The sequence below is a fragment of the Sturnira hondurensis genome, unplaced genomic scaffold (assembly GCF_014824575.4).
Source record: "Sturnira hondurensis isolate 20B ecotype Veracruz unplaced genomic scaffold, ASM1482457v3 Scaffold0017436, whole genome shotgun sequence".
NCBI classification, from domain to species: Eukaryota; Metazoa; Chordata; class Mammalia; order Chiroptera; family Phyllostomidae; genus Sturnira; species Sturnira hondurensis.
Window position 1 is genome coordinate 7,520,517 of NW_028090067.1, and position 27,212 is coordinate 7,547,728.

At 38.2% G+C, this 27,212-nt stretch overlaps 2 protein-coding genes across 6 annotated transcripts in view; both read left to right on the forward strand.

Annotated features, from left to right (window-relative positions):
• SCYL2 (SCY1 like pseudokinase 2) overlaps window positions 1-23,359 on the forward strand; it is a 56,874-nt gene extending 33,515 nt beyond the window's left edge. For 3 of the 5 annotated variants that reach the window (XM_037067843.1, XM_037067844.1, XM_037067845.1), the window contains exons 10-19: window positions 422-433; window positions 545-667; window positions 7,929-8,042; window positions 10,980-11,112; window positions 12,945-13,063; window positions 17,060-17,160; window positions 18,431-18,497; window positions 18,655-18,747; window positions 20,300-20,419; window positions 21,727-22,374. In XM_037067843.1, the coding sequence (XP_036923738.1) occupies window positions 422-433; window positions 545-667; window positions 7,929-8,042; window positions 10,980-11,112; window positions 12,945-13,063; window positions 17,060-17,160; window positions 18,431-18,497; window positions 18,655-18,747; window positions 20,300-20,419; window positions 21,727-22,374 (1,530 nt within the window). Of the gene's footprint in view, window positions 1-421; window positions 434-544; window positions 668-7,928; window positions 8,043-10,979; window positions 11,113-12,944; window positions 13,064-17,059; window positions 17,161-18,430; window positions 18,498-18,654; window positions 18,748-20,299; window positions 20,420-21,726 lie in introns of all 5 variants that reach the window. The other 2 variants (XM_037067842.1, XM_037067846.1) reach the window with 2 other exon arrangements.
• Window positions 1,316-5,093, forward strand: LOC119002157 (actin-like protein 7B). Its single transcript, XM_037067847.1, has one exon. It carries the CDS (start codon window positions 2,853-2,855, stop codon window positions 4,104-4,106), a length of 1,254 nt encoding a protein of 417 aa, XP_036923742.1. The 5' UTR covers window positions 1,316-2,852; the 3' UTR covers window positions 4,107-5,093.
• Window positions 23,360-27,212: the final 3,853 nt, after the last annotated feature.

Consider the following 27,212-nt stretch of genomic DNA (forward strand, 5'->3'; position numbering starts at 1 on the left):
AAACATTGTAACCGAGCCTTGGCAAGACTAAGTGTTCTTCAAGAATAGAAGGGGCAGTTTGTTCCTTAGAATTTAGGTATGTGGTGGCAGCTAGGTGGAAAAACAAATTGAAATGTTTATTTCTAGAATTTTTCCTTCTCTTGAGCTGTACCTTTTCTTCTTCTCTTGAGCCCTTAGAAGCCAAGTGATAGAATTTACTTTTATGAGCCTTGTGATTTTGCTGCCCTCAGCCTTTTATTTTCTTACCCAGTTGCTTTTCAGATAGTTGGTACTTGTGGGTGAGTGATACATTACTGAAGATATGTGAGAGTTAGGAAATTGGCCTCTATTTAAATGTCTGAATTGAGGGAAGATGTTAAATATTTTGCTTACAGAAATGTAAGAGACTTGATTTGTGTGTTTTTGTCTTCCATGCTCTCAGGCTAGCAACATGGTGAGTGTCGAAATATATAACTTATTCTTTAAAAGATACTTTAAATTTTGGCACACGTAAAGTCACATAAAGATTCTGGACTTGAATACACTGTTCCCTTTTTCTACACAGATTTTGTTAATTTTCTTACAAAAAATGGATTTGCTATTAACCAAAACTCCTCCTGATGAGATAAAGAACAGTGTCCTACCAATGGTTTACAGAGCACTAGAGGCTCCTTCCATTCAGATCCAGGTAAAATATTTGTTTTTTTCTTTTTTAATGATGATTTTGAATGATGATTTTGGATTAGAGTCATAAAGTCTTTCATGTAGAGCTCAGTAGTATATATTAATCCCTTAAATTGCATTATACATTGTTACTAAAATGTACCCACTCTTAACTAAGTTATTTTATTTATTTATGTATGTATTTATTTTTCCACAAGCATTGCCTTAAAATAGCGTAAGAATTGTCACATGGAAGAATTAGCTTGCCCTGTACAACCTCAGAGTGGACCCAAGACCAGTTAATGTCCTCTTCACATTTACACAGAGGTACACATGTAAATCCAGTGTGAGGAGGAGTTTATGACCCGCAGCTGTTTGTGCCGGATCAAGTGTCCAGTCCTTAGGTTCTGTGACTTGTGATACCACCAGTGGGGCTTGGTGATGCTCGTCACTTTAATCCTTATGAAGTTGTTCCGCACATAATCCAAGAAACAGTTCAGCAGTAAAAAATGCCCCCGAGTTCTTCATTAGCATTCTTACGTGCTTGATAGCAGTAGTGACTGTGTCCTAAAATCCCCTTTTTATTTCCCTATCCATGTTACCTAATCTCTCAGCTATTTATGCTTTTCTTAATTCTCTCTGAAAACTTATTCAACCCCAGTTGTTTCTCTTCCCTTTTTTCTCTTACTTCTTTATCATCAAAACCTTAATATGTTTGTCTTCTGGTGGGGTCCCGGGCAATTTTGGATGGAGGGCCCCCATGGGAATGCAATGAATTTGTCCATTCCTGTGACCAACCATCTTTCTTTCCTTGGACAGAGGTAAGAGGTTCATGTTTCTCCCTCACTTTCCACATGTAATCTAGTCATCTAATGTAAGTACAGCGCTGGAGGCTAGAGATGGCATGGGAGCCAACCAGAGAAGGCCTCAAATGCCAGAGCAAGAGCCTGGATTGAACTGAGGACAGTCAGGGAACGAACCTTCCACACTTTGTAGAACCTGTCCCTTGCGCTTTTCTACACTGTCACAGCCCTAGTGTAGTCCACCTTTGAGTCTTACAAGAATTTCTTTATTTCTCCTTTTAGGTCTCAGAGGTTTGCCCCTTTGTATTACAGCTGAACACAGATCTTTCTAAAATTTTTAGCAGTCAAATCTGACCACTAGTCTGATTAGAGTCTTTATTGTTTTCCAACTGTCCTCAATTCAATCCAAGCTCCTACTCCTAGTGTTGAGGCTCTTCCTGGTTGGCTGTATGACCCCTCTAGTTTCATCCAGTTTCCCAAACACCTTAAGTACAGGCAGGTCCCCACTCTGTCCCTCTCTGAGCCTTTGCTCAGGCTGTGCTCTCTGCTGGGGATGCTTTTCTCTCAACTACCTGACAAATGCCCGCGTGTCTTTCAGAACTCAACTTAGGCATCACCTCTCTTGGGAACCTTTCGACTCCCTCTCTCCAGTGACTGCTCCCTTTTTCATGCACTCTGTTCTCCCAGTAGACCTTTACTGGCAAACTCCTCTGCAGCCATTCCATCTTCTTCCCACCGAGACTGGGCACTGGTTGTGGCCGAGTGTCTGTCACTGGTAGGCTGTACTGGGCTTGACCCACCATAAAGCCCCGTAAATGTTAAAGGAATGAAAGTACTGTTGGGGCCCTTATACTCTATAGGCAAACCTGGTACATTGGAGTTAGATGAACTTTCATTAAACTACTAATACTCCAAGAGCTGTCTGCTTGTGGGCAAGGCATTGGAATTATGAGCCTCCATTTCCTCAGGTCTACCTACCCATGGGATTCTGTTAAGTAACATATGAGGTTTCTGGTACAGTGCCTGGCTTACTGTAAGGGTTCAAATCTGCATTACTCATACAGCCAAGAAGTAGAGGAGGAAAAGGTATTTGTCTATTTAGTGAACAGAGGATTAGAAGCATGGATTTAAGGGGTCAGGAGCAAAAATCTCTTAAGATGCCAGCGTGCTGGGCTTTTGTGCTGCTCACCTACTCTGTCCAGAGCAAAGTCAAGTTAAGTGGATAGGATTAGGGGTGACAGATCACGGGCCTGCTAAAGCCAAGCCCTCCCCTGGCTATTGGAATGGGCCTGCCCACAGTGACATCACAATCCCAAGTGGTTCCCAAGGCACTGTTGGAGGTGGACCCTCATTTCTCTCCTCGGAGCTCTAGGATGTGAATGTGAGAAAGGTGAGCAAGGAAGGCAGATGACAACGAGAAACAGCTCGAGCCCCACGCCTGTGGGCTCAGCTCAAGGTGACCCTGGAGAGGCAGGAACACTGTCAGCTCTTGATGCTGACACTTGGGACGTAGGTGCAGCCACTCAGTTGAAGATGAAGCCCAAGAATGTGCGCAAGATCAAGGCACTCATCATTGACCTGGGCTCACAGTACTGCAAGTGTGGCTATGCAGGAGAGCCGAGGCCCACCTACTTCATCTCCTCCACGGTGGGCAAACGCCACTCCGAGGCAGCTGATGTGGGTGACACCCACAAAGAGATCTATGTGGGCCACGAGCTGCTCAACATGGAAGAACCTGTGAAGCTGGTTAACCCTCTGAAATACGGTGTTGTAGTGGACTGGGACTGTGTCCAGACCATCTGGGAGTACATCTTCCACACAGTCATGAAGATCCGCCCTGAAGAGTATGCTGTGCTGGTGTCTGACCCCCCACTCAGCCCCAGCAGTAACCGGGAGAAGTATGCAGAGCTCATGTTTGAGACCTTTGGCTTCCCTGCCATGCATGTGACATCCCAGTCGCTGCTGTCCATCTACTCCTATGGTAAGACCACAGGGCTGGTGGTGGAGAGCGGGCATGGCGTCTCTCACGTGGTTCCCATCTCAGAGGGCAACGTGCTGCCAGGCCTGACGGTCCGTGCTGACTATGCTGGAAGGGACCTTACCAACTACCTGCGGCAGCTGCTCAACAAGGCTGGCCACAAGCTCACTGACAACCACCTGCACATCGTCGAGCATGTCAAAAAGACATGCTGCTACTCGGCTCTCCTGCCCGAGGAGGAGCTCGGCCTGTCCCTGGAGGAGCTGCGTGTGGACTACGAACTCCCCGATGGCAAGCTCATCACCATTGGCCATGAGCGCTTCCAGTGCGCTGAGATGCTCTTCAAACCCAGCCTGGTGGGCAGCACCCAGCCCGGCCTCCCTGAGCTCACAGCCACTTGCCTGGGCCACTGCCAGGAGGCAGGCTTCAAAGAGGAGATGGCCGCCAATGTGCTGTTGTGTGGCGGCTGTACCATGCTGGATAGCTTTCCCGAGCGCTTCCAGAGGGAGTTGAGCCTCCTCTGCCCCCAGGACAGCCCCACGGTATCTGCTGCACCTGAGAGGAAGACTTCTGTGTGGACTGGCGGCTCCATCTTGGCATCCCTGCAGACCTTCCAGGAGTTCTGGGTCAGCAAGGAAGAATTTGGGGAGCAGGGCAGTGCAGCCATCCACATCAAGTGCTGAGCAGTGGTACCCAGACAGGCCAGGACTTGTGGGCAGGTGACCTCTGGCCACGCTATACATTTTATAGAAATTCACATAAAATTTTAATACAACAGCTCTCGTCTAATCTGAATTTCTTTCTTTAGTCTGATAGAAGAAGGTGGGGAGTTGATTTTAGAGGTATTAGCACCTTTTGCCCTGTTGGGGCAGAAGCAGCAGGGGTAGGAGGCCGGAGGGAGGGGTTCCCCTCCCTGGCTCCTCCCCAAATGAGGGTGACATCTCAGAGCCCAGAGTGTGGCTTCCTGTTGGGTCATCATAGGGGCAACACTCACAATCAGGAGTCTGACTTCCATCTCCTGTTCAGCCCATAGCGCCATCAGAGTGTGATTGCCCCAGGCTCCCTCACTAACCTCCCCTCACTTCTGCTCCCTTCAAAGGTACAGCCCACAGGTGTCGTCTCCTGAGTGTGAGGGGCCCTTCCTGTTCATCTACCTTTCAACTTCAGCCAAACTTGCAGCTTTTTTTTTTGCAGTAACACAAAGTAGAGCCACTGAATCCAGAGGATGTGGGAGGAACCAGAGGGTCCTTTGGAAGCCATGTGGTTTTCTTCTTCCTGTAGAGGTGGGGGACTGAGGACCAGGACGGGGGGCAAGGGGCATGCTAGTTAGTAGGTGAGTCCAGGTGGTCTGACCCAGGTCATGATCAATTCCAGAAGGGTGAACATGGGGGGTTGAGTTTGGGCTGCTATAACAAAATACCTCAGACCAGGTGGCTTATCAAAAATAGAAATTTATTTCTGAAAGCTCTGGAGATTGGAAGTCCCAGATTAGGGTCCCAGCATGGCCAGGTTTTAGTGAAGGCCCTCTTCTGGGTTGCACACTGCCAACATCTTGCTGTGTTCTCACAGGATGGAAGGGATCTTTTAACTTAACTTGAAGAATCCATTGACAAGTACTTGTATTAATGAAGTAAAATGATTAATTGCTTTTATTTATCAGAAGTGTACTGTTCTGGAAGGTTTGATTGATTGTAGTTTATTGTATACTTTCTTTAAATAATTAACATGAATTAAAGTGTTTTTTATATATGTCTTTTTCTTATAAAAACATTGAGTGGGTTCTTCTCAGACTCATAAGTTTCTTTCATGCTTGGTAACAGTCTATTCAGAAATGTTCCTTTTGTATTGAAACTAATATGTAAGCAGGTAGAAAAGCAAACAGTAATTTAGTATAGTTGTTCCTAATCCCTTTGTAGTCATGCTGTTGTGTCACAAAGGTGATATTAAAACATCATATTCTTTGCCAAACTTGGTTTGTAGCTTTGCTATTAAAATTTTAGTTCTAGGGGTCTCTGTCTGGAAAAAAACTTCAAGTTACTATTAAAAGTGTAATTTATTTTTGCATATTTTCTTTAAGTTGGAAAATAAATATGTGTATTAAGAACATCTCACTGTAAAAATAGTTTTATATTTAAATCTATAGATTCTTTGCTACTATAGAAATTCTGTACACTTATAAAAACATAGAATTTTAATTTTTGAGAGTTACTGACCAAAGTTTTTTTTTAAGATTTTATTTTTTAGAGAGGGGTAGGGAGGGAGAAAGAAAGGGAAAGAAATATCAATGTGTGGTTGACTGTCACGCGGTCCCTGCTGGGGATCTGACCTGAAACCCAGGCATGTGCCCCTAGACTGGGGGTGGAACTGGCAACCCTTTGATTCTCTGGAAGGCACTCAACTACTGAGCCACCCCAGCCAGGGCCAAAGTTTTTTTTTTTAATGTGAGCCTAATACCACATATATAAGGTCACTTTTTGATTCAGTTCAGTCTTTGTCTACTAAGTTCTTTGGTTTATTCAAATTGTGAAGTTGAGGTTAAAATTATTTTGTTTATGAGATCATGCTTTTTTAAAGGTGAGGATAAGTTGCCTTTGTCCGAATGACATGGGATGATTGGGGTTAGTGTACTATACATCTACTTTTTAGCTCTTTCCAAAGGAGCTGTCAGTTACAGCTTCTTGAAATGTTCCCACAGGCCCTGTGTAGCCAACCTGGTTTTATATTCAGTGAGATTAGGAAGGAGAGAGAAGGTTAAGTGACTTAATCTTCCTATAAAGAAAAAAGGCTATTTTTCTTTGTAAGGGAGTTCATTTTGCTACTGGGTATCAGGCAGTATTTTATTGAAATAGTTAAACCAACATTTATGACATTATTTAATATGTGTTCATCACCTGTCCAGTTAACTAGTATCAACCTTACTTGGTAAGAGTCTGATCAAGTTAAAGCCTGTCTAAGCCCTGGGAGAGTCCTACAGCACAGGTGGCAAACACAAGGCCGAGGGCCAGATGTGGCCCTCCGGAGACACCTTGTTTTATCTGGCCTGGCACCTTGTTTCTACCCGGTGGCAGCACCGAGCTCTCACTTAACTGTTAAGGAGTAGTTTCATTTGTATAGCCCTAACATTACATTCAGCCCTTTGGAGGCAACCTTGAGGCTGACGTGGCGGCCCCTGCCCCGTGAAAATGAGTTTGGCACCTCATCCTAGAGCAAGAAACAAAAATCTTTTCCTCAAGCTTCACAGACACACAGCTAGAAAGTAATTTCTGAAACTCAGTTTCAATCTCCTGTTCTTAGGTACCTACTCTGATGGAGAGAGCTCTCCCCTCCTTTTGCTAAGTGAGTCAATCATGATTCAGGGTTTGCCTCTTTGTAATTTGCTAGATCATACATCATAGTTCTCTCTATCTCCTCCCTCACCAGCCTCCCCCCATCAATTAAAGACATCTTTCTCCTCTGGTAGGAGGAACGCAGTATCTCACTGACTGCTCACTCTTGTTTATTCTCTCCCCTCTGTGGAAAATGGTTTCTTAAATGTAACTTGTATATCTTATTCTCAGTGATGCCACTCAATTATTACAGTTCTGAGTGTGTACAAACATACAACTCTTATATCTGCCTTTTGAAAATCTGGGAATAAGTTAAATAAAAAAAAGGCTTCCCAGTATTTTGATAACAAGAGTCTTAGTGGTTAACTGGTTTCTATCTGCTAACAGCAAATGAATGTTTTTCAGTTTACCAAATACTGTCAGTAACTCCTTTGACACACATTGACACTTCCATTTTATTTAGTAATCTCTTCTATGCTTTGCTATGAAGATCATTCTGACCCTTATAAGGTATCTGAGATGTTCTTCAGCCAGTTAGTTCTCAGGGATTGTTCTTTTCCTTACTTTAATCCACTTACTGTCATTCATAGTCCTTTTTCCCATTGTCCTCATTCAGAGTTACCAGTTTCACTTATTTACGCAGTGTCATGGCACTAGTTAACAAGAATGTTTTAAATAACTTTTCCTGTTTCTATGAATTATACTTGCTTAAGTATCAGAATTTAGAAGTACTTAAAAATATAAAGAAAATTAAAATCTCTCAGAGATTACTTTGTTTTTAATTTTTCCTCTCTGTGCAAAATAGCAAAACTTAGGTGTTCTGAAGTTTCTTGTTTTCAAAAAAATAAAGAATTATAATAAATATAATAAATAAAGACCAAAATAAAGAATTGTGTTATCAGGGAAAGAAATTAGAATGAGATCAGGGAATTTTGGTCCCATATGCTAGTTTTATAATACAGTATGATTTTGAGTAAGCCTTCTGAGCCTGTTTCCTCATCAGTAAAACTGAAAATAACTATTCTTTCCAAATAGTTGCTGAAAGGTCCAAATGATATAACATACATAAAAGTTTATTTTAAACCCTGTGACAAATTAGCCATACAAATGCAAAATATTTTTCAAAATGTGAGAGAAAAGGTGAATCCCTAAGATTGATCCAATTAATTTTCTTAATAGGAACTCTGTCTAAACATCATTCCAACCTTTGCAAATCTTATAGACTACCCATCCATGAAAAATGCCTTGATACCAAGGATTAAAAATGCATGTCTACAAACATCTTCCCTTGCTGTAAGTAATTGCATATTAATTTTGTTTTTCTTTTGTTTCTCATTGGTTTAAATAATTTTATAGTTTGTTCATATTGTGGCTTTCGGTAACCTGTATAGTACTATAAAAGTAAGCAATAGCTATAGTTTTTCCTGATATGTAATTTTATAGTAGTACATCTCTGATCTTATTCCCCATTGAGTGCGTCAGTAGAAAAGTTGAGTAATTTCGTTTTCTTAATTTTTTTCCACATTAATTCACAATTTATTTGTTGGTAGTTTTAAAGTAATCACGAGAGTTTAAGCTGGTGTATAAGCCTAAAAGCTTTTTGAATGACTCCTTTTATAAACTGCCTTTGTTTTTAGTCATCTACTCTTAATTTTTTATCCCTTGCCTACATTCAAAGAAAGTGAAGGGTACAATAAACAATAAGTTAATGAGAGTATGAGTGGAGGAGATAGTTGTACCCAGTCTGCGGTGAGGGTAGCTGCCTTCTTTGAATACAGAATTTCAATACTAAGCTACCTGGCGATCCAGGAAGTAGAGTGAACGGTGTAGTTCTCATTGTCTCATACTGGAGGCAGCAAATGACCCCGCCTTTTCTGTAACTGTCAGTCACCCATTTTTCTTTACAGAAGTAACACTGAATACTCTCTTCAAATAGCAGCTTTAGAAAAAAGAGAGAAATGGCCTTCCTTCAACCGATCGATTAAATTTGCAGTTCTCTGGAGGTCTCATCCATCTTTTTCTTTTTTGGTGAAATGTGAACTTAAACAAAAGTAAATATTTGTCATTTAATAGATTTATAGGCAAAAGCAATTTAAATGACATGACTTTATCTTACAGCCATCTGATCCATTTTCGTTCATGGGTTTTTGTTGTTGTTATTTTCGGGTTTTTATTTTTTTAGTAAAAAGGCTGTGAGTGGAAAACAACATTAAAGTAGGAAAAAATACTATTGTTTACTGAAATGAACATGTATGCCGTTGAGTTAAAAACCCCGAGTTTTTATTCTGACCCTGCCACTCATTGTCCCTGTGCGCTGGGGGCAGGTCACTCTACCTCTCTGAGTGTCTCTGGTCAACACTAACAAGTCCACTTCTCTGAAATTTTCTAATTTTAATATTAAATTTCAAACTAGGTGGTAATAATATAGCTTAAAATTCACTCTTCAAAATGCCCTTTAAAAAGTCACATAAGCCAAGCTGTATTTCTTGGCTGTGTACATTTATCGAAGCAGATGTTTTAGTTCAGTTCTACGTTTGCAGAGTGAGATGGGAAGCATGGATATTTAAATGATCTGAAATGCCCCAGGATGTTTATATTCCTTTTTAAGAGGCCATCCAAGCCATTAAAGGCTTGTTGTTTACAAGGAGTTATAATGGATGGATTTAGAGCAGTTAACTGAAATGGATTTGCATTTTCTGTCACAGTTAGTGCTTTTACCTTGGGAGTGGCAAATGTTCCTGAACTGCATTCACAGGTAGAGACTCTTAAGGTTTAAACGATCTAACTAGGAGTTTCCTGAAACAACAATCATGAATTAGAATTATATTTCAGTAACCTTCCCTGGAAATAAAGAAAATAAATTCTATGCACAGTTAGGTAAAATGCTTTAAGAGCTCATTCATGACTTACATGAGTAATATTTTATACATCATAAAAGAAGGTAAAAGTAAGGTGTTTTTTCCAGTTTCTCTTTATGGTGTGTGTGTGTGTGCACATAAGCACATAAGCCACACATACAAAGAAGGCAGCGATTCCTTTTATGAAACTAGGAGCAAGTTTAGCCTTTAGACGTCATTTTGAATTTATAATATCCTGTGTGTTTGAATTTCAGAAAAGTTATTATTTTTCAGAAAAAAATTTTCATCTTTCTTGCAGAAATACAGTGCTTTCTTTGTAAGTTAAATTGCTTTCTGCTTTTCTTAGTTTACTTTTTTTGAAAAATGGAGTTTTATTCCTATGATCCTGGCTGAGTATATTATCTTAACAAATTCTAGATGAAAAAATAGGGAGTGAAATATTTATCAAAATAGTCAAATGAATGATAGAATTTTGATAAACGAGCTCCTAAATAGGTTTTAATAACTGTATTAAAGATATATTTAGAAATAGTTTATTTAGGACAAATGTAGATTCTCTTTACATGATATTAAATATTTAAAGACTGAGTTGAACCTGAGAATGGCACTGGAGACTACTATGCTAAGTGAAATAAGCCAGTCTGCAAAAGACAAATACTATATGATCTCACTGATAACTCGAATCTTATGAACAAAGTAAACTAATGAGAAAAATAGAACCAGAGACATGGAAACAGGACAGAGACTGATAGCTGTAGGAGAGGAAGCGGGAGAAGGGGATGGTGGAAGGAAGGGGAAGGGACTAGTCAAAGAGCACGTATGAATGACCCATGGACATGGACAATGAAGAGAGGATTGACTGGGTGGGAGGGGTGGGCTGAGTAGAGGGGGGCAAAAGGGAAAAAAGTTGGGACAACTGTAAGAGAATAAACAATAAAAATTAAGGAAAGAGTGGATTGACTCTGAGTTGTAGAAAAATAGTAGAAGCCCAGTAAAACAGATTACTTGGCGGGAGAATGCAGTCCTTTTTATGATTCAGATATCCCCAAAGAAATGTTCTTAGTAAACCATAGAGTAAAATTTCTCAGATCCTAATTACTTTATTTAAAATAATACAAAATTAAAGTCATTCCTTACCTTTAGCTAACTAGTGTCCTGGTAAAGCCATTCATTGTAAATCTTTCTGAAACAAGTCAGGGGCATTTGTAATTATGTGAATTTCCTATATTAAGAAAGGATGAGAGCATTTCAACCTCTTATTCTTGGGTTATTTTTTAACATGTATCTAAATGAAGATTAAATTTACACTTAAATATTTTGTTCTGGATTGTAAAGACATTCAATGACTAATGCAATTTACCTCTTTTAATAGGTTCGTGTAAATTCATTAGTGTGCTTAGGAAAGATTTTGGAATACTTGGATAAGTGGTTTGTACTTGATGATATCCTGCCCTTCTTACAACAGATTCCATCCAAGGAACCCGCAGTCCTCATGGGGATTTTAGGTAGCTGAAAACTTCATGTCATTTGATACTACTTAATTGTTTTACAGTCATGCAAATAAATTTTTTAACCTATACAACCATTGTACTCTCACGTATTGTATATAGCATTCAGTAGTTGAAGAATGATGGGATAAGTACCATGATGTAAATTTTCTTTGTGTTAATTTTAGCAAAAGCAGTAGAACCTTGACATTTTCAAAGGAATAAGACGTTTGGGAACCCTTACTTCACAAACACCAGGGTAGCGTAAAGTTTCCCCTGTAAATCAGTACCCAAAAGAGAGGCAAACAAAGCTACTTGAAATACTGATCCTAGTCTTAATAAGCGATACCTACTGTTCATTTGGTATGCAACTTGTAAGAAGCACTACACTAAGTATTTCTATATGTTATCTTATTTTGTCCTCTCCAAAATCCAGTGAGAAATAGGTACTATTATTTCTTTTTTACAATAGCAAACTGAGGCTCAGAAGTGAAGTTATTGAAGATTACACAACTGATAAGTGATAGAGCTGGTTTTCAATTTAGGTATGTTTAAATCTTAACCACTCTGTTTCCCTGTTAAGTAATTTGCTGGTGAAGCATATTAGTCTTAGAGCACATTTTATTCTATTAGCATAATTACAGATTACTGTGTTAAGAAACTCTGAACTTGTTTGGGAATAGAACTGTGAGAGTCCCAATCTGGAAATGCTAGGGCTCTGCTATATACTAACAGAAGCAGGCACAACTAATGAATCACAGAAACAATAAAAAGTGAACTTTTTACTAAATTTGAAGTTCTTTGTCATTTTGAAGAAAAACTATATTACTCAGCCATATATTTTTAACATCTACTATAGTGTCTGGTCTATAGGAATTTCTTAGCAAATATTTCCAGGAATGGTAGCAAGTAATTTATTGTGGACCTCTGCAGGTATAGAACTTTCAGGATGTGGTATGAAAGTTTTGGGCTCAAAGAAATTAGTCCTCTTGAGAAGGAGTTTGGCACAGTGGAAAGAACCTAGTCCCAGTCTGTTTCTTCATGTATCAGCTGAGGATAAAAATAACATCATTATAAATGGAGGGAGTCTTGTGAGAATTCAGTGAGACAACTGAAGAGAAAGTAATTAGCATAGTGCCTAGCAAATGCTTATTTGAACTTATTCAGTAAGTTATTCAGTTAAGTTATTCTTTAAGCATATATGAGTAAGTGACATATACATTAATAGGAGAATAACAGGCAATGGCATGCTCTAAAGCCTTGGATTATATACAAAACTCATACAACACAAAAAACAGAATGAGGAGTAAGTGTGCTCAGTTGACCAAATGAAGGCTTTGTGGACTAGGTGTAACCAGCAGAGTCTTGAGATCCCAGTGAACAGGTGAGACAGTAGGGGAGGATTGTGTGGAGTGTAATTAAATTACTAAGGTTCAAATATGTTGAGTGTCATTGGTTAATGATGTGAATAAATGTGTAGGAGTATACTGACACACTTTGAAATAGATGTCTGCAGTTGAATGAGAGGTTTGAAATGTATGCTTAAATGTTTTCAGGGTAGCGGGCATTCTGTAACCTTACTGTTGCACCGTAAGAACTGTACTTAGTTCTGATAGGCTTTTAATGTTACGTACTATTGTTAAAGGTGCTCTTAAATGAAAAGAATGCAGGGTAAATATGTCATGCTGTTTAAATGTAAATGATGAAGCTGCAATCATTCTCATGTATATTATAAGCACTGATAAGGAAAAAATTGTAACTGTACTAATGATCAGGAAATTTCATGTAGATGAGCTATTTTCCTAATTTGTGGTGTTAAATTATACCGTTTTCTTGTTCTTTTCTGTCAGGCATTTACAAATGTACTTTTACACATAAGAAGCTGGGAATCACCAAAGAGCAGCTGGCTGGCAAAGTACTGCCTCATCTCATTCCTCTGAGTATTGAAAATAATCTTAACCTCAATCAGGTAGGAGTCGTTTTGTGCTTTGTTCAGTTTATTCAGCTTATTGTTTCTTGGCGTTAAATATAGAAATATATTACTTACAGATATTGGTAAAACAAGGAAGAATATATCACTTAAGTGAAAACTTGTGGGTTTGAAGTACGGAGTGTGTGAGGTGGAAGGATGGATTACTGGCGGCTTCATGGGAGATGTTGAGAGGTGTGTGGGATTGGGGACTGCTTCACATCTGAGGCTGGGAAGTATACCTGCACAAAGAAATATGAATGGAATGTGTCTGGGGTGTGCATTCATTATCGCCACATAGCAAGTCACTCCAAACTTGGTGGTTTAAAGACAATTTCTGTGGGGCAGCCAAGCCAGAGCATGTATTCTCTGCTTAGTTTCTCTTACTTATCCATCAAAGGCCGGGTCTCATCTGAAGGCTCAGCTGGTGTAAGGGTTCATTTCTAAGCTCATCCCATGGTTATTGGTGGAAATCCTTTTGGGCTGTTGGACTGGGGGCCTCAGTTCCTAGCCCTCTCTTAGCAGGATGCCACTGTCAGTTCTTTGCTTCATGGGTTTCTTCAACATAGCAACTTGTTTTTTACCAAAGCAAGAAAAAGAATCTGCTAGAAAGGTGAAAGTTACAGTCTTATAATGTAATCAAGGAAGTGACATCCCGTTTACCTTTGCCATATTCTATTGGTTACAAGCACCTCAGAGGTCCTGCCCATGCTCAAAGGTGAGGGACTACAAGAAGGTACAGAGGGAGTGGCAGAGGGAGGGGATCATTGGGAACCGTTCTAGTCCGTCTGCCACTCGGAATGAATAATCCAGTTTGAGTGAGCAATACCTACAGTACAGTAGGGAGTAGGAGGAGAAGGATAGCTTGAGACTAGGATAGGTGGGTTTTAAATACCTATGTGATTTAGATATTTGAAATTTTAAGGGTGGGATAAGTACTTGAGGGAAGGGGTAATGTGTTAAAAAATTATTATAGAATTGTCTCTCTCTTATCACTGTAACTCTTATCACTGTAGTTATCACAGCCACATACTTAAGTGCCTGGTTCTCTTAGAAGGCTGGCTATTATAACTTACTCTTCATTATATCCCTGGCAGTTAGTACAGTGCCAGAAACAAAAATATTTATTGAGAGAAAATTTGAGGTGCAGAGTAATGACACCCTTTGTTCACCGTAGAACTGGTGTGTAATGGAAAAGAGTGGGAGGGGTTACTGTTAAACTGAGAGTATCCGGGACAGATAAGGCTTGGAATTAAGGACTGCAAGTGAATTAGAGCAAAGCTGGGAGTTAAGCAAGAGAGCTCTGGGCAGAGGGGAGAGTATTGAGTTAATGGTGTTTTCGAATTAGAGAAGCGTGTTACGTAAATCAGATCCAAACTTCATGGAAGTGGTAGGGGTAGCCTCTGAAAGCTCGCATTCTTAGATTTTAGTTTTGGGCTTGATAGTTTCTTCATGTCTTGGATGGCATGATTAAAGTTATGATTGGCAAAAAAGAGGCACAGTGAATCTTGGGGAAGAACAGGGTGATTGTATGTTCAAGATAGTCTTTAACTTTGGATCATTTTTGTTCTTAGTTCTTATATTTATGCTTTAGGGTGTTTAAAAATATCCCCAAATGCTTACTTTAGGATACATAATTTTGTTTGAAATATGGTGTAGTGTTCTTCAGCTTTATGGTTGATTTTTTTTTAGGGGCCAGTTTTCCTCAACAGAAATACTTTAATTTGTCTCTTCTGGTATTTTAGAATAGTTAACATGGTCTAACTTAGAGTGGTCTATTTTCCTATTCAGTTTATGGACAGGGCTCTTAACTCAAGACTGCCCTCTTCTGTCAGTTTTGATTGAAAATTATCTAAGTGTATTATGCATTATGTGAAAATTATTAGGTAGCTTAGGAAAATATATTTTTAGCATTTGATTAAAAAATCGCAAATTCCACGCAGCAATCAAAACACAATCACGACATATGTCAGGGAGAGTTTCTGAGACTACCCCCAGATTCAGTGATTGGCCAGGAGGATTCACAGGCCTCAGCAGGTAGTTGTATTCACGGGCAATTTCTTGTGGTGAAAGAGTATAAAGCAAAATCATCAGAGCAGAAGGCTCGTAGGGCAAAGTGGGGGGCCAGAGATCAGGCTCAAGCTTCCAGAGGCATCTCCTGGTGAAGGAAGGAAGGATGTGCTTTATCTCCCCAGTGATGAGTTGTGACAATATGTGGGAAATGTTGCCAACCAGAGGAGCGCGTTAGAGACTCCCTGCCTGGACTTTATATTGGGAGCTGATCAGGTAGCACCCTCTGCCTGTCTTGTGCTCAGATTCCAGATTCTTGGAAGGAAAGCAGGTGGTCAGTGTAAAACATACTCTTTCTACAGTTTCCAGGGGTGTCCAGTTTGTGGCCTGTGGGTCGAATGTAGTCCAAGATGGCTGTGAATGCAGCCCACACAAAATTATAAATTTACTTAAAACATTACAAGATTTTTGTGATTGTGAGTCCCAGTGTATTTAATGTGTGGCCTAAGATAGCTCTTCTTCCAGTGTGGTGCAGAGATGCCAAAAGGTTGGACACCCCTGGTAGACACAGTGAGCCACTGTCACTGGTTAGTGGTGAGAACCTCTTAGTCCCTAGACCCCAGCCAGGGCCAACCTTGTAAATAAGCATTTCCAAGAACAGTTCAGGCCTACGCTAACTGTTTTTGTACCGACTACATGCAACAATATGGATGAATCTCATGAGCATAATGGTGAGCAAATGAAGGCAGACACAAAAGAGGATGTACTGAATGATTCCATTTATATAAAGTACAAAAACAGTCAAAACGACATGGTAGAAGCCAGACTGGTGTTTACTCGGGGTGAGAGGGTGGTTAGTGACTGGAAGAGATCAGAAGGAAGCTTCTGGAGTGTTGCCAGTGTTGTTTTCTTCATAAGCCTCCTGGTTAAATTCATTTTGTGATTTTTTTAGATGTGCACTTAAATGTATACTTTTCTATTAGCATGTTATATTAAACTTCATGAAGAAGTTTTAAAAACTAATTACCAGAGAGTTGGTCATTGCGAGGAAACATGCCTTTTGTTACTCTCATGGTGAGATGAAGGGTAAGTGGAAGGTCGAGCTCAGTGAGAGGCAGTGTAATGGATAGTAGGAAAGAGCAACACTTTGGAGACAGGCAGGATGAATTCTACCTGTGCCATGTAAGTTATTTAATGTCTCTGAGAAAGTTACTTTCTCTCTTGCTGAGCCTGAATTTCCTCATTTATAAAATAGAAATATTAATAAACCAACTCTGAAGACTTGAGAGGTTAATGAAATAGAGTATGTATAAGCACCTAGCCCGAAGGTGTAGTTAGGAGATTTGGGGAGAGGATGAAAGCAGTTCTAGGTTTTTTTCTGTAATAGATGGTATTATTCAAATAAAGTATTCATGATGATCCTGAAGGGCACTATACAAATGATTTAACCACTACATTAAGACATAGTGTCAGGTTTACTTTATGAACTTTAGTTGTTAGACTAGGTACATGTGGTATTTCTGACTTTTCGGAAAAACAAGTTTTATTTTGGCCAAACATTTTTATAACAATCTGAATACATGGTAATTTCTTATCTATTATTAAGCATATTGTTTCTGGATGTACACAAATTTAGGTGGTCAATTTTGGATTATTCTAGGAAAACCAGTATGTAATAACTACTGTGGATGCATTTATATAATACCCCTGAACAATAGCTGGTAGACAATCAGGGTATAAAATTAATGAAGACATGTTTTCTGGAACTAAAAAGTCATCAATTATATCACCACCATACTAAGATATTATAAAAGCTTGCTATGATAAACTGAGTTTAAATATACTTTTTGTGACATCAGTGGTATGAATGCATCATGTTCAGGTAAAAATGGGGAATATTATGATGTACTTGCTGAATTATCTGATTAGTTAACATTTGTTGCTCACTTGAAACATTATAACCATATCTATTTCTTGTTATACCAGTTCAATTCTTTCATTTCCGTCATTAAAGAGATGCTTAATAGATTGGAGTCGGAACATAAGACTAAACTGGAGCAACTTCATATAATGCAAGAACAGCAGAAGTAAGTAGCTTGCATGGGAATTGCATATGGTCTAGGAATAAGATTAAAATTATCTCGTTACTCATTTTCTGGAATATGGGTTAGAAAAAATTGATGGCTTTCAACTCGACAAAAAAATTTCAGCATATTAAATTGAACTGAGCTAAAATAGACCATTGTTGAAAATCTAATGTAATTTCTGAGTACAACAGTATAATATGACATAATCTTAGCGTTTCTCTATATAGAGAAAATTCTGTTTCTGAAAAAAAATCTCTTCTAAGCATTAGCCACTGGCGTTGTAAATTCAGGGTCCTGGTTATTAAGAACACCGCTTAATTTTCAAATCTGTAAAACCCTGGTGTTTTGATTTCTCCCCTCCTCTTACCCCAGAAACATTTATGGAGCATTCATTTTATATACAAAGAAAAGGTGAAAATTATTCACTGGAGAATGCCAGTTTATTAAAATCGAATTTTCGCTATATTCTTTGCCCCAGGGCCAAGGGTGATGGGGAGACAACACATGGTTTTAGGATACCTGTTAAAGTCCACCCCTAAGCCAAAAGACACCTGAAAGTCAGTAAAATTCATATGAACCATGGCAAGGTTACCAAAAAGAGACTTTTTGGCTTCTACTCCAATGAAAGGTGAAGGCTTATGGAAATAAGTCACACAGAGTTTATTATAGAATGATGCGAAATAGCCTTTGTATGCTCTTAAGTATTCCGTGCTGTATATCTTGATATTCATGTTTGGTGGATTGACTATGTAAACATAGAAACCCAGAAAAATAATTTTTAAAAATTATAACAAATTTTTAATATCTAGAATCTGTACTTGTGGTATAAATGAATCTTCACTTTTCCTTCTTCCAACCTAAATCCTGTCTTTTTTTTTAAGGCATGGATCAGCTCCATATCACTGTCGTTGTAGCATTTATTGTTTAAGAGCCCACAGATTCTAAACTTTTCCCCATATTATAGCTTCTCTCTCAGTGTATTAACTGATGGTAAGAACCTTGCTTGCCTAGTTTTCTGAGAATTTACATCCTGAGTAAATTTTCCAGTAAATCTCATATGTTGAGTTTTTTAAAAAATATGTATATGAATGTTAATTTAGGAGGCAAGCAGACATTACTACTAGTAAACACTGAAAAAGATTTATAGAATGAGTAATGAAGTTGCAGTTTGTTTAGGTTTCTAATAAATGTGGATGAACTATTTTTAGTATGAGTATTTTAAAAATAATGCATTTTTTTATTGCTCTGTCATAATTCAATTTTCCTGCAGATCTTTGGATATAGGAAATCAAATGAATGCTTCTGAGGAGACAAAAGTTACAAATGTTGGGTCTCAGGTAAGATTATTTTTAGATCAATCTTAGATTATTTAAGTATTTGTAAAAACTGCTTAACATTGTGCTTCATTTGTTGGGGGGGGGTTGCTCTTTAAGAAGTAAAATCACAGATTTTTTTGATGTCCTTTAAGCAGTTGACTTTTTTCTGTTTCATCAGATGGACAAAGTCTTTAATAGTATTGGAGCAGACCTTCTGACCAGTGCTGATACAGAACGTAAAGAGGACGTGTTACAGAATAAGCATAAAAGAGTACGTTTCTTCACTCCATTTCTTCGTGTTATGTATATAGTAGGGTTTCCTCTAAACAGGTTTTGGTTAGGAGATAGTGTTTAGCATCTTAACAAGAAACGTTCTTTAGTTCGTTTTATGAGATTTAAAAGTTATCAGTGGAACATGAGCTGACCCATGTTGAGGATAAACATACTTAAGATTTTTAGTTGCTTTATTACTCAGTATCCCGCATGGTCACGTTTCTCGATTGCCTGACTCCTCTGTTTGTCCTGCTGTACTTTGCCAGGCACAGCCCTTGGTAACTTCTGTGCCTCTTTTTGGCTTCTGGTTTCAAATAATAATAAACAATAAAATCATACTTTCCAATAGAAATATTGGTTAGCATCCAATATTAAAAAATCCTTCAATTTTCAATCTCTGCTGAGACCAATTTTCTTCTCTTCATTCAGCAAATAAGAGTACTTGTGTGGGTAAAGCCATGGAGCTACTGGACATTGTGGTTTACAAAACTATAAGAGAACATTCTGTGAGTTTACAGTTTAGCAAAGTTGATAAAAGAAAAAGACAAACACCAAATTCGATGCAGCCATTGTGAAAGAAGCTATTTATTTCTTCCCTGGCCTTTTGATGAGTTCCTAAAATAATTTTGGAGTGAGATACGAGGAGGGACCCAAAAGAATCGGAATTACTTTCTGGAGAGTGGGCCTGTTGTGGTACAGGCTTTCCCCACTAGGTGTGTGTTCTAGGAAGCCATCTGTATCAGTGTACCAGCTGGCATTGTTGAGAGGCTGCATTCAGCTTCAGTGAAATTTGTTTGAAAACTCTTTCAGTGTATTTGCCCATTTCGTGATGAATAATTTACGAGCATACCTGCCTACACTTTGCTGAGTGGTCAGCAGTTTTTGACCAAAAATGGCATAACCCTCATGTCCTATCCTTCATATTTATCTGATATTGTCCCAAGAGAACTTTTTTTGTTGTTTCCCTGGATGAAAAAAAGTCCTCAAAAAGAAACATTTTGCCGATGTGGAAGAAGTGAAACTAAAAATGGCAAAAGCACTAAAAGGCGTCAAAATTGACAAGTTCAAACACTGTTCTGAGCAGTGGGAGAAACGTCTAGATAGGTATTATTGTATCAGATGGAGAGTACTTTGAAGGTGACTGAAGTTTAAACATGTAAGAATAAATATACGATTTTTTATAAATAAATTCCAAGTTTTGGGGGGGGTTACTTCTCATAGACTAGAGTTGAATAAGAATCTCCCAGTTTTACAAGATAAAATCACCTAATCATATTCTCATTGTCTGGAAAAATATGCTTCTAATGAATGGCTTTAAAATAATTATTTTCACATTGGAAATATTTTAGCACAAATTTTATGAGTTTCTACCTAAAGTTAATCATTCTCTGCAGTTTATTTACAGTTAATTTGAAACATAACTTACCTGTTGCAATCACCAATACAGGTGTTGTCAAATATACCAAGCCATACTTTACAAACTAAGAAATCTGCTGTTTTTCTAATGGAATTATGGATCTGCCAGTTCAATTTTTATTTTTATTTTTAAGGCATCACTTACACTTGAAGAAAAACAAAAATTAGCAGAAGAACAGGAGCGGGCACAGAGGTTGAAAAGCCAGCAGCCTCTGAAACCCCAAGTGCGCACGCCTGTCGCTCCAGCCAAACAGGTCAGAGTTCGTTTCTTTTTTTTTTTTAAGCATATCATTCTTAAGGAGTAAGGTAATATAGAACTTAATCCGCTCTTTGGGGTTTGTATAACCCTTTTACAGACTTTGTATTTAAAGAATACTTTACAGTTTCTAAAAAGTATGGGCAGAAAGGGTTTTCCAACAACTCCTAATAGCCTGCCCGGTGGATGTGTTTCAAGATAATGCTTGTTGCCAATAAGGAGGAAGCTGTTTTGTTTTTTCAATATTAGGTGCCATGGTACTAATTCAACACTAATCACTTTGAAATGATCAGGAATATAATATTCATGCGCTTGTGAATTTTTAAACAAAAGCAATTTTCAAATTTCGGCTTTTTAATTATAGTTGAGTTTGTAACTTGATTAGGTGTATTTTTTTTAAAGATTTTTGATTTATTTACCTTTAGAGGGGAAAGGAAGGAGAGAAAGAGAGAAATATCAATGTATGGTTGCCTGTCGTGAGTCCCCTGCTGGGAACTGGCCTGCAACCCAGGCATGTGCCCTGACTGGGAATAGAACCTCGATCGTCTGGTTCGCAGGCCTGCGCTCAATCCACTGAGCTACACCACTCAGGGCTTGATTAGGAGTATTTTTTATATGGCCTGACCAGTATTCACCTCCTACTGTCTTTTAGGCAATGTTACAGGTGCTGTTACTGTGGCAATGAGTAATGTCCCTGCTTGTAGAGAATTTACATTCTTACTGGTTTCAGAAATAACTTTTTCTTCAAAGCTTTCTTGAAATTTTTTCATCTCTTCTTAATAGAAAATTTTTTTTGTGTGCCAAGAGGCAAAATCCACAATATTTTGTAGTTACTTATATAACAATAGAGAAAAATATTCACAAAATTTTGATAAAGTTAAAAATATAAAAATGATAAAATATCCTTTTTTGTAATACAGATTCACTGATGAGAAGAATACAATTCTATTTGGGGGAAGGTGGAGGAGACAATATTGCATTTAAGTTCAAAATTAGTGTTCCCTAGCAGCAAATTGTTTACAAATGTTCATTTGTAAACAATGTACAGAAATATGTACTGGCAGGTTAGATTTGGCCTCTGGGCCTTGGTTTGCCAAATTGGTGTAGACTGTTGAGCTTAATTTTAACTTGTCCTTTATATTCTATCAAGTGTTTATTCATTATAAAGTAATTTGGAATTCTTGGAGATGAAGTAATTCCCTCATGTTTTTCAGACTAAGGATTTTTTTCTTTTTTTTTTTTAAGTGTATTTTATTGATTATGCTATTACAGTTGTCCCAATTTTCCCCCCTTTCTCCCCCTCAGACTAAGGATTTGACAGACACACTGATGGACAATAATATGTCATCTTTGACCAGCCTGTCTGTTAGTATCCCTAAAAGTTCTGCTTCAAGTACCTTCACTTCTGTTCCTCCCATGGGCCTTGGCATGATGTTTTCCACACCAATTGATAATACAAAGAGAAATTTGACAAATGGCCTAAATGCTAACATGGGCTTTCAGACTTCAGGATTCAACATGCCGGTTAATACAAACCAGAACTTCTTCAGTAGTCCGAGCACACCTGGAGTGACCACGATGCCACTGGGAACATCTTCTGCTTTGCCAAACTTCAGTGCTGTGGGGGTTTCTCCTGCTGGTGGAAAGCAAGCTCAACAAAGACCCACAGATATGTCTGCTCTTAATGATCTCTTTGGCCCTCAGAAACCCAAAGTTAGCATGAACCAGTTGTCACAACAGAAACCAAGTCAGTGGCTTAATCAGTTTGCTCCTCCTCAAGGGTCTCCAGGTATGGGCAGTTCAGTGATGGGAGCACAGATGAACATGGTAGGACAATCTGCCTTTGGGATGCAGGCCAACCCTTTCTTTAACCCACAGAACTTTGCACAGCCACCAACTACTATGACCAATAGCAGCTCAGCTAGCAATGATTTAAAAGATCTTTTTGGGTGAGGTGTATTGCCCCTAATTTCAAAGGATTGCTTCAGTTTTAATCATGGGTGAACTGATTTACATCTTTATATAGATTGCTTGGAGGAACTACTTCTGTGGGAAAATGAGTGGTTCTAAGACAGAAAACACCTGTTTCCATGCCAGCGTAGTTGTTGTGTGGACTTCTCTAAGTGTAGAAAGCATTTTTAAAGGATTGAGGATTTTTTTTCTCTCTACCGTATTCAGGTTTTTAAAAGACCCAACCTGTACCTATCTCAAAGAGGAAAAAAAAAAGATACTCGAGTATCTTGAATAGCAGAATTTTTAAATCAAATGTTTATTTTGCTTGAAAACCTGGTATTATTTTAAAAAATCTAGTTGATAATTACAATTTTTATCTATTAAATACTACATGGTACACAGTCTGCCTTCTCAAGTCATTAGTCTTCATTTTAATATGTGAAAAATCTTGATGCTGTATTGATCTGTTTGCATTTAGTGTGACTGAGTGAGGAAATAATAACAAGCAAAACGAGAGAGGGATCGGGGTTGCTTGCTTTTTCCAATCTTCTCAGATGAACTGATGTTTAGTACAAAAGACTGAGCAAAATTTAATGTAATGTTGACTTCATTGGTTCAAACTAAAGGCGTTATTAACCATCTTAAATGAAAATTAATCATTGTAAATTATATTTTAGCATGGTCTGCCTCAAATAGTAATTTTTTTGCATTTACTCAGATATACTTAGAATCACTTTTTCCTGTGGTATCACAGACAGAAGAGGTATATACTGGTTTGTACAGATACTTGACAAAGCCCTCTGATGTGATTTCCCTGACTGCGGCCTTCATCTTTCATCTGAATTCAGAATTCTGAGGTTGCAATACACATGAATTGCATTTTCAAAAGGAGATTTGTAAGAATTAAACTATATTTAATGAGTAAAGTTTTGAGATTTCTGCTGTATCGTTTCAAATGTAATAAACTTTACTTCTATAAAAATGAGCAGTTGCATCTTCTGGCTACCAAGAGATCACTTTTGAGCTTACCATGATAAAGTCTGACCTCACAACTGGAGTTTACTTCTTTTCTAGTAATATTTTTCTTTGATTTGCTGATAATTCATTCAATCACAGATGGAGCCTTATGCTGTAAATGTGATTTGTATTTTGTCAAATTATATTCCATCATTATATGATAACTTTAAAATGGTCTTTCAGAGAAATATTTATGTATTATAGTTGCTGCCATAGAGTTTGTGGTTTTTTAAATACCCAAAACCAGCAATTATTTGAATAAACCATTTGTAGTTTAGTGTGCTGATACTGTTTATTCATTGAAATATATATGTATACATACACTAAATTTCTCATTGACCACACAGAACTTGATTACAAAGTATAATTTGATGCTAATTTTGCTGGCGGCATTCAGTAAGAGCAAACTTTAAAAAATAAGTTAGCTTTACATCTGGTTTCTTTATGAGCTGTGTACTTAGTTCCATGGTTTTAGAGAAAGGGCTCACAGGATTGCTGAAGAAAAAGCAAAGAAATGAAAAGCACTGGGAAGATCATTGTTTCAATAAACACGTTCACACCGTGACCAGATTATGTCTTATTTGTAACACACTAAGATTTCTCTTGAGAAAAGTTTACATGGAATAAAATTGCTTCATGTTAAAGAGTTTTTCTTTGTAACAATTCAGTGGTCACTGTTTATTAGGAAATTGCTTTTTATTTTGTAAAATACTTTGATATCTGTATGTTGAGTTCTAGTTAGAAGGAAAGCTTCATGTAATACATATACTTTGAACTTCTAAGTATAGAAGTTAACCTATAAAAATAGGTTATTTGAAAACATATGGTATATAATTCTTAGGTAATTTTCATATCTTGAAATTTGCTCATTTATTGAGGTATGGTGCTACATTTTCAGAAAACCTTTCCCTACACTTTATTTCCTCAAAGGTATATTATTTAAATAATTTTCAACAATTGAACTGTTACCATTGCCTTTTTCTGTTGAGAAATTGCCTTTGAAAAATAGTTCTATTTTTAGGCTTGTATTTCTATGTGAACAGAATTTTCAAAGTACTAGATCACCTTGACAGTTATTTTAGATATTGACAGCATTTAAGTTTCTTATGCTTAGAGTAGAAGATTGGTAAGTTGAAAAGTACCTGCAGACAAAAATTACAGGAAAAACCCCCTTTTATTTGAATTGGCTCTTCTAATACTAAAGTGTGTGATATATGTAGAGGATGTGTCAGAGGAAAGGGAACTTGACCTTGTATTTGGTTTGGTTTTTTTATTTGGAATGCCATGACCCTCCCTTTCACCTGAATAAGCTAAGGAAGTAGTTTTTTGTTATGTTGTTTATTTTTTTAACCTGTAAAATACCTCACATGGTTGCTTTTACATATTAAAGGAAAAGTATATGTGAAAGTACCTGATAGCAAGCACACAGTGTGCACCAAATAAATTTTAGCTTTGATAAAACATTCCCTATTAAGTTGTCATTTCATGCTTCGTGATTTACTGGTCTTGAAATAATTTTAGAGCAAAAGAAAATAATAGTTAAAACCACTGTATAGGAATTTAAAAGATTATGTCAGTCGCTTTCAAAGTGTAACTGCGACATTCACTAAGAAATGTATCTTCTAATGCAAACCAGTATGTAAAATATATACTGGAAACACAAGTTTCAGGATACTGGAAAATGTCTTGAACTTTTTATTCTCTACTATTTATTTTTTAGAAAACTGCTTACAATCTCTAAAAGGATTTCATGTTGTAGTTTGAATAAAAGTGAAATAATTCAGCCCTATTTTCTCCAAGCAGACATAGACACAGAGGGCCAGGGATTTACACGGCCTTTCTGAGTTGGTCAGAGCCAGGAGGAGAAACTAGATTGTTGTCTAATCTGCAGTCCCATTCTCTCTACCATGTCGTATGTGTTATGTGCTTTATTGTATTGAATTCTGGAGTAGCGTTGGTAGAAGCTGTTTTATGTAGCAAGTGTGTGTTGGTTACCATAAATACATTTACACTGGAAAAATTGAGGCAGAGGGAGATGAGAGAACAAATGTGTAGTGAGAGCCTTTGGGCTGCTTCTCTGAATGGTGGGTGCAGAGGCCGGGGAGCCGGGTCAGCATTGCTTGCAGTGTGGAGCAGAACTAAGCATATGACCTCTAGGAGGAGGAGGTGCAGTGCAGAAAGCCATGTCACCAACATGGAATTCGTTGGTCACCGGGAACTTTGTCCAAAGCAGCCAAGTTGCTCCAGCTACTCAGAGGATTTAACTGCCTGGGGTTCAAGCCACGTATGTGATTTTAAATTTCCTAGTAACCACATTGTTAAATAAATAGGCAAAATTAATTCTTTTTTTAATTTTAAAATATATTTTATTGATTATGCCATTATAGTTGTCCCGTTTCCCCCCTCATTCCCCTCCACCCTGCACACCCCTCTAGTTCATGTCCATGTGTCATAAATTCTTTAGCTTCTACATTTCCCATACTACTCTTGCCTTCTCCCTGTCTATTTTCTCCTCACCGTCTATGCTACTTATTCTCTATACCTTCTCCCCCATTCTCCTCCTCCCACTCCCCTGTTGCTAACCCTCCATGTGTTCTCCATTTCTGTGGTTCTGCCTCTGATCTAGCTGTCCTCTTAGTTTGCTTTTGTTTTAGGTGTCCATTTCTGTGGTTCTGCCTCTGATCTAGCTGTCCTCTTAGTTTGCTTTTGTTTTAGGTGTGGTTGTTAAACTGAGTTTGCTGTCCATTCCCTGTTCATATTATCTTCTTTTTCTTAGATAAGTTCCTTTCACATTTCATATAATAAGGGCTTGGTGATGATGAACTCCTTGAATTTGACCTTATCTGAGAAGCACTTTAACTGTCCTTCCATTCTAAATGAAAGCTTTGCTGGATAAAGCAATCTTGGATGTAGGTCTTTGGATTTCATGACTTGGAATACTTCTTTCCAGCCCCTTCTTGCCTGTAAGGTCTCTTTTGAGAAATCCGCTGACAGTCTGATGGGAACTCCTTTGTAGGTGACTGTCCCCTTATCTCTTGCTGCTTCTAGGATTCTCTCCTTCATTTTAATCTTGGCTAATGTAATGATGATGTGCCTTGGTGTGTTCCTTCTTGGGTCCAACAACTTTGGGACTCTCTGAGCTTCCTGGATTTCCTGGAAGTCTATTTCCTTTGCCAGACTGGGGAAGTTCTCCTTTATTATTTGTTCAAATAAGTTTTCCACTCGTAGCTGTTCCTCTTCCCCTTCTGGTACCCCTATAATCCGGATGTTGGAATGTTCAAAGATGTCCTGGATATTCCTAAACTTCTCCTAATTTTTTTGAATTCTTGTTTCTTCTTTTCTGTTTGGTTGTTTCTTTGTTCCTTCTGGTCCACTCCATTGATTTGAGTCCTAGTTTTCTTTCCGTAACTATTGGTTCCCTGTGCATTCCCCTTCATGTAGCCTTCATTCTTTCATCTAATTTGCTACCAAATTCAACCATTTCTGTGAGCATCCTGATTACCATTGTTTTGAGCATCTGATAGGTGGCTATCTCTTCATCTTCATCGCTTAGTTCTGTTTTTGGAGTTTTGATGTATTCTTTCACTTGGGCATTTTTTGTTTGTTTGTTATGGTGTGCTTGTTACGTAGTAAGGGGCTAAGCCTTAGGTATTTGCCAGGCTGGGATAATCCACCTTTGCGCTGTATTTGGGGGAGGGGATCTGAAAGGGAACAGTGCTGCTTGCTCATCTCTCAGCCAGCTTTTAGTCACTTCCTCAGCCACCTACCACCAAATTGGGCCCTTCTCGTGCTGGTTTGTGTGGGTGGGTTTGTGTATGTTC

Coding starts and splice junctions, on each gene's coding strand:
- LOC119002157 (XM_037067847.1), top strand. CDS start 2,853: ATGACAACGAGAAACAGCTCGAGCCCCACGCCTGTGGGCTCAGCTCAA.